Source organism: Penaeus vannamei, chromosome 39 (assembly GCF_042767895.1).
Source record: "Penaeus vannamei isolate JL-2024 chromosome 39, ASM4276789v1, whole genome shotgun sequence".
Lineage (NCBI taxonomy): Eukaryota > Metazoa > Arthropoda > Malacostraca > Decapoda > Penaeidae > Penaeus > Penaeus vannamei.
Genome location: NC_091587.1, coordinates 2,417,465 through 2,424,964, shown reverse-complemented (window position 1 = coordinate 2,424,964; position 7,500 = coordinate 2,417,465). Strand labels below are relative to the sequence as shown.

Here is a 7,500-nt window from a genome sequence, read left to right as displayed (position 1 = left end):
GCACCACCCGCCATCAGACGTAACGCCTTAACAAAGCAAGAACGTGACAAACAACTGAATGACTGCAGACACCCACTGTATGGCCATCAACGGGTTCTACAAAGACTTAAATCTCGTAAGAGCTTTGGCACAACCTTAGGATTAGAAGGGCGCAGCCCAGCACAACACCGGCTGGAGCAATGGGAGTTATGGGACAGGTCAGCATCCTATGCTGCGGTACCACCACAATCCGAATCCCTCCCTAACGGATCGTCCTTCAAAAGGAACGAATGGGTGGCCCTGAACAGAGCAAGGGCAAAAGTTGGCCGCACAAACAACAATCTCCAGAAGTGGGGACTCGTGACACAACCAACCTGTCCGTGTGGAGAACCTATTCAAACAATGGATCACATCCTCCGAGAATGCACAATGGACCCATATCAAGACCTATTAGATGCAAATCAAACAGCTGCCCAATGGTGCCAGTGGTGGTATGAAAAGATATGATGATGATGAGCTCCCGCGCGAGCTCCCACTTCTATCAACGAATCTCCTACTTGACCGAAGTTTCCTCCAAGTTCTCCCGGAAACCCTTTTCGACGTCATCCTGAATCCTGCCGCAGGATTCCTACTAAACGAAGGTCTGCCACGAGATGTCTGCGGTCGCCGGGAGACAGGTCGACCCGACGAGGCGTCCTCGCCTGCGGGAATGGACCCCTCCCCTGTGCCTTCTGCGGGGCGGCCTTTTCTTCAGCGTGTCGAGGTTTATCACCGTCTTCCTCCTGGGACTTCTGCTGCGGCTGCTGACGATGTGACGTCGGTCGGGGCCTCCTTGCAGCGCCCTATTCGCCCCTTTCTCCTCGCGTTCGGCGGGCTCCGGTTAATATTTGCTGGGGCCGACCAACTCCTGTAGGGTACGAGGCGCCTACGCCAAGGCGTCGGGCGGAGTTTGAGGGTCTCTGCCACGGGCCCTACAGCCTATCTCCAGCATTTGCTGTAGGTTGGCCCAGTGGAAGAACACCGGGGCGTGCCTTACAAAGGGAGAAGAGGGGGACGTCAGCGGGAGAACTTCGCGCCGTCAGAGGGTCGCCGTCGGGTGGCTTCCGACGGCTGTCCCAGGCGGCTAGGGGTCAGGTTCTGGTGGATGGTGTCGCCGGCCTACTAGCGTCGTTGATGGGCGGTGTCTGCGGATGTCGCTCCTGTTTGTGGAGGGCGCCTCCCACAAAGGCCAATCTTTTGGCCAAAGATTGACACACTTAATAAAGTATTCAAAACCTATCCCCAAGGTATCCACTTACCAGGTGGCTCGGGTGAAACCCGGGCTATCGGACTATTCTTGGATAGCAAATCAGTAAAAAAATAAAATTAATAATAATAATAATAATGTATATTCCGTCTTTAGAATGTTTCTATCTTTCATGACGCACTCATACTTCCCTCTTTCATGTAATAATCACGCTCTCACGTAGACACACACTGAACCCATTCTGAGGATGAATTTAGCAGATTATTAACCCCAAACAGCAAACTCATAACTATTCAAAATGACCCAATGGTAGAACACTCGACTTCGAGGCAGAGGGACTTGGCTTCGAGTCCCAAGTCTTTTGTCAAAACTTCTTTTTTGTAGTTGTAAGTAATATGTAGATTTTATAATCATAATACTGAAAATCATTTTTATTACCGGAACAATGACCAAACAACACTACATATATTACAGATTTCCGAATGCCATGGCATGAGTACTGTCATTTCTTTTATAATAATTTACACATTCCTTAAGCACTGAATTTTAAAAGGTATACAACCCGAAAACTTGGTCAGCAAAAGCTAAGAACTATGAGAGAGAGAAAGAGAGAGAGAGAGAGAGGGGGGGGGGAGACAGACAGAGAGTGAGAGAGAGAGAGAGAGAGAGAGAGAGAGAGAGAGAGAGAGAGAGAGAGAGAGAGAGAGAGAGAGAGAGAGAGAGATTTTCACTCTCATCATCATCATCTTTGTGACTGTTATTTTAATCATTATCATTACTTGTATTATTAATGCTATGATAAGGATAATTATAATTAACAATGTATATGCCGTCTTTAGAATGTTTCTACTATCTTTCATCTCACTCTTTTTCTCTTTCTTCATGTAATAATCACACACTCACGTAGACGCACAAACTGAACCCATTCTGATGATGAATTTAGCAGAAACTATAGGGTGCCTATTTTCCAGCTTACTGATTTAGCGCAACGAATGATACAATCACAAATGCGGCGATAGCAATTAGAGAACAGGACGCCTAATTTGTCACATTATTAATACTGCCCAAAGGAAGGGGGACTTTTTGAGCAATACGAGAAGAAACTTGACCTGGTATTTCCACCTAAAGGAAATCGGAGCCTGTTCATTACTGGTGAAAATCTTTCTGTTCTGATAACTTTAAGTTTATTAGAGAATAGGGCATTGGTTATATATCCATGTTTTGTTTTTTTAGTATGCTTGATTAGTTACTTCATAAATACACTTATTTTCGTTACTAGTCCAAGATCATATACAGATTATATTATATTCTTATGGAACATATTTTGAAACGTTAGTATTGCAGCGATTTTGTCCTCCATTTAGACTACTATGACCGTAGCAAATGATTTACGAATCTATGATACTACGTATGACTCCCATTCAAAATATTACATCAAGGAATATTCAATTAACAGAACAAATTCAAATATTCATCGGATTCTATAATTACGAATGCGATTTTTAAAATTCAACAGCATACAATAGAACTGTGGAAATGTCACTCAGAGTGAGCATTTAAAAAACAAGAGAGTTACCCCTACCAAAACAAACGGTTTTCTACGAAGAAATTTGCATTCTAAACTTTATTCATTTTGAAAAAATCCCCACCATATGCAATCTGTACGAAATCTCGACCCGCTAAAGCATCCAAAGTATCGCACACATCCTCCAACCCGTCAGCCAGTCCGAAGCATCCCAGGAAATAGAGAATAACCCGTCCTAGAGAGGAGTTGACACCGGCCCAGCCCTCCCGCACGGCCACCTCCAGCCGCCATCTTGACCCCGCCTCGCTCTTCACGGGATTTCGCGAGATTTCGAGGTACATGCACGCTATCTCTCGGGGGGGATTTTCGGTTAAGTGGATTTTCGCCGTCGTCTCACTTTCTGTCGAGGGAATGTGGTGGGACGCGATGTGTGGCCATTAATCGGGCGTGGAAGGGCCAACTAAGGCAATGGGGTAGGAATGTGACCTCCACGTCGCTCAAAATCGATGTCAGGAGAACAAGGTGAAGAGGGAATTGAAAGGTAATGCAATGAGCCCTCTCGTGCTGTGCGGGAGAGGCTGACTTTTATTGGTATTTGGTCAGAGTAAAGGACGTGTCATGCTTTTGTAGGTGGTAGGCTTAGTGGAATGAGAGTAAATATGTAATTTTAGCCGGGTATGTTCTTGTTTATCATCATATCAAAATAAGATGAGGCAGGATTTAGAAGGTAATTAATTATTATTGTGTAGGGATCATATATTTCATATTCTTGAGTATTCAGATCTGTAGGAAAGTCAAATTGAGGTGGCAAAAGAGAAAATAAAAGCTGTTTGTTTTATTTCTTTGGCATTGCTTTCTCATGCCTGACACTCATGACAGGAAGATCAATAGAAACAGATATGAATCAAGTTCCTGTTCTTTGTTTCTTGAATAATAAGCAAGTAATTGTTGTGTGTTAAATTTAATAACAGTCAGCGTTTGGCAGGTGGTCATCATTTTAAAAAATGGTATTCTGCTCTGACGCTAAAACAACAGTCATGGATTGTTTAATTTGGCAACCAATCTTCTCGGCACAGGTCCAGTTCCATACAGCCATCGTTTAGACGAAAAATAACATATGCAAACGATAGAGCAAGGTGATTCTAAGAAACTTATCTTCTATGAACTAACTGCAACGCAAAAATATCTCCCAAATAGTTTATGGGGCCTAGCCTAACCATATCTAATCACACCTAATCAAGACTTTCCCATACCTCACAAGCCAGGATTTAGGTGGTAGGAATTCTAGATAAATGTAATTATGGTTCAGATGAGTAACAATAATATTTTGAGCATTTAAACACATGCCTGCCATTGGTGTATGGCCTGTCAAGCTAAAATTAAGAAATATTCTCTATATTAATATTATCAAGAGAGGGTGTGTAGACCTGTCAGGCAGTTTATACTTAGATCAAGAACCAATCCAGGCTACATCTCGCTAGAATGTATGTGACGGAGGTTTATTGGCCTTTTGCTAGAGCACAAAGTGTGGATGTTGTGGTTCTCGCTTGACAGCGTCCCAGGGTTCGTCCATAATTTTCTTCATTATCATGAGCGTACAAGCCATACGTATGGGGGAAGGAGTTAAGATTAGACATGCACTTTTTTGAATGTGAAAAATGATGATCTGTCAATGGGCGAATCAGCATCCATCATATTTCAAATTTTACACCATGTTGGCATAGCTAATAGGGCTGGCCGCTTATCCTTAGAAGCAGTTCTGACATTTTCTAAACATAAGATAATAAAGGAAACAGATATAAATGATAGAATTGAACTATACACTGTACATTACTTTTTGATTTACTTTAATTTATATTTTATGTCCACTCCATAATAATATTTTCTTTCATTGTATGTGCATTTAGATACATAAATAGGTAAAATATTCTATATCTAGTCAGGAGACACAGTAGATTTTATTAGGATGTGGTGATAAATATAAATCAGTCATTTACCAGTTACTAGTCAGAAGATACAGCCTGAACTCTGTGAGACTTCATGTCCCACTTTTGAAATAATTGTGAGGCTGAAACTCAGTTCATGATTTTTAAGGGAGTTTTATGAGAGCATTTTTTGTCTTTCTTTCTTTCTTTTTTTTCCAGAGCTTCATGATTTTTTATATATTTTAAGTATTAAGGGAATAAGGTATAATGTGTATGGTTATTGTGATTGCTTCTGGCATTATAGTAAAGGCCACCAAAGCTTCACCAAATTATGGCAAAATGGAGCATGGATATTAAATTCTATGTCAAACAGAAAATATTTGAGTCATTGCTGATATAGAAGAGCTTTTACTGTCTGATTTTGCTGTTTTCCTCAAGTTCTGTATATTAACAACAGTAATTATCATTGCACTTTCTTTATTGGGGTTGTGATTGACACCATGCAACATTGATTGTAAGCAAAATACCAATCAGAACCTATTTGATTGTTTATAATCCACAGTTGCCTTATATATACAAATATGAAAGTAATTAAAAAACAGGATATACCATAATCACAACCACCATACATATTGTGTGGAAACCCTGGTGGTTTGTTGGCCATTGCTGAGGCGCCAATGAAATACAAAGCACAACTATCACATGATGACATTTTAAGATTGTTACATTTTTATTTTCCACCTAATACGGCATAGAAAAAATGAAATATATACAGATTTCCAAGAATGGTGAAGTAGCTCTAATGAGGAAAATGATATCTCATACTTTTTAAAACTCAGAGCAACCATTTTACCCGCAGACTGGACAAAGGAGTTTTTATCATGGGTGAGGAGAGCGAAGACGACTATGGGGAAGCAGCATCTTTACCCCCTGTGAAGAGGATTCGAGTGACACAGATGGATCTCCTGAACCATTTGTTGAATGAGGTATGTGTGTGTTTTACATCACTTACTATCCATCAGTGACAGCATTGTTCCTGATTAAGTATATGTGAGGGTATTTGTTCCCTAGGGCAGTATGGTGTCAAAAATGCACTGCCATAATTCTCTTCTTCCCTATTTCAATTTATGGGGAAGTGTATTGCAAATCTTAATGACTATGGTCCAGTTCTTTCATTTGAATACTGTACCCTTTTGATAAATTCATTTTAAGTTGTCAAAATATTTATTTGTATTTGCTGCCTTTTTACAAAGACTGAAAACTTCAAGAATGTTATGAAGATTTCCATTAAATGGTAATTTGTTTCCAGGTAATGGAAATCAGAACATGTATGAACACGCGCCTTACATCATTGGAGACCAAAGTTTCAGTCTTGGTTCAGACTTGCAATAGAATTGCAACCAAGCTAGATGCAGTGGAACGGAATATTGGAAAGCAACCGGAACAATCCATGTACGATGAGTGATATTGGAAATTATGTTTCTCACAGATTGATATCAAGTGGAAAAAATATATATATGGTTGTCAAAATGTAGATAGCTAAATGAATATTAAACTTAATTTTCAGACCAGTAGAAATCCCAGCTGAGATGTCCAATGCACCAATTTTAGTTCAGGATGCCGACACAAGTAACCATATGAATGTCATATCCCTCAACTCTGAAGAGGACTTCCCACACGGGTCATGGCTGGGTGACCCTACACATCCCACATTACGCGTGCGGTGTCCCATTACGCCACAGTAAGTACCTTTTATATATTTATATATATATATTTTTTTAGTGATACACGATATGCACAAGGCATTTGAAATGACTTTCATCTTATTATTTCATTAATTGAGATTATGAGAAAATATTGAATATATGACAAGTTACTGTTAACCGAGGTCATTGATGTATTTTGTAACAAAGCATTTTCCAAAAGAAATCTATTGCACATCAACTCCACCTGCATCACAGCTGAGAAAATGGCTCTGACACTTTTGGACTATCTATTCACGAAGGAAGAATTGGCCTCTTCAAATTTATCTGGAAGAAGTGAGTGTGCCTGTATATCTTCATAGGTTGTCCCTGTTAAACATTCTTCTTGATAACATAGTTATGAATGATATAGTCTACTACTGATTTAATATTTCAAGAATCAGGGAATCAGGGAAGTCTTCTACTTGCAGCTAATACCCTCTGCTACAGGTCTTCCCCCATCACCCCCTACTTTTTTTCTTCTTTATCATCTCTTCCCTCCCTCCCCCAGTTTTTAGTGGTGTTTTAGTGGTTGTGTGGGTGGCTACGTGTGGGTGCATGGAAGACAGATAGTGAGTGATAATTGCAGTGATTATGAATCTGTTCTCTTACTCAACATAATGGTTACTAATTCTGCCAAATATGTATTTTTTATGCTGATTTTATGTCTAAATATTTCCTTTTGTTATAATGTACAGGTAGGTGGAACAAAAGACAGTTAGATCCCCTCATGATCTTTGGCATACGCTGTCACCTTCAGTACAAATTCAACATCTCCAACAAGTTATGGCACAAGATCTGTCAGAACATGGACTCCAAATGCCGCTCTGCCTGGAAGCGGCGAATGAGAGGCATGGTGACACAGCCAAGAAATAATAGAGTAAGGACTATGAGCTCGTCCCTCCTCCTCTCTCTCTCTTCCTGTCTGTTATGAATCATTTTGTTTTTTATTTGTGTGGTTGTGTGGCAGTGCATATAAACAGTATTCATGAATGGAACAAAGATTTTACTTATAAACGTCTTCCTTACAGATTGGTCACACATCGTCAGCGAGGAAGGATCCAGGGGTGACGGAAGATATTT

General features: G+C 40.4%; 1 protein-coding gene across 2 annotated transcripts in view; it reads left to right on the top strand.

The window, feature by feature from the left end:
* The first annotated feature begins 2,819 nt into the window (after positions 1-2,819).
* The window catches only part of LOC113811234 (protein BANP), a 12,034-nt gene continuing 7,353 nt past the window's right edge, over positions 2,820-7,500 (top strand). The window contains exons 1-7 of one of the 2 annotated variants that reach the window (XM_027362921.2): positions 2,820-3,085; positions 5,535-5,661; positions 5,985-6,127; positions 6,243-6,416; positions 6,602-6,714; positions 7,116-7,297; positions 7,449-7,500. The exon at positions 7,449-7,500 is cut by the window's right edge and continues 53 nt beyond it. In XM_027362921.2, the coding sequence (XP_027218722.1) occupies positions 5,557-5,661; positions 5,985-6,127; positions 6,243-6,416; positions 6,602-6,714; positions 7,116-7,297; positions 7,449-7,500 (769 nt within the window). In that variant the 5' untranslated portion in view covers positions 2,820-3,085; positions 5,535-5,556. Of the gene's footprint in view, positions 3,292-5,534; positions 5,662-5,984; positions 6,128-6,242; positions 6,417-6,601; positions 6,715-7,115; positions 7,298-7,448 lie in introns of both variants that reach the window. The other variant, XM_027362920.2, reaches the window with a different exon arrangement.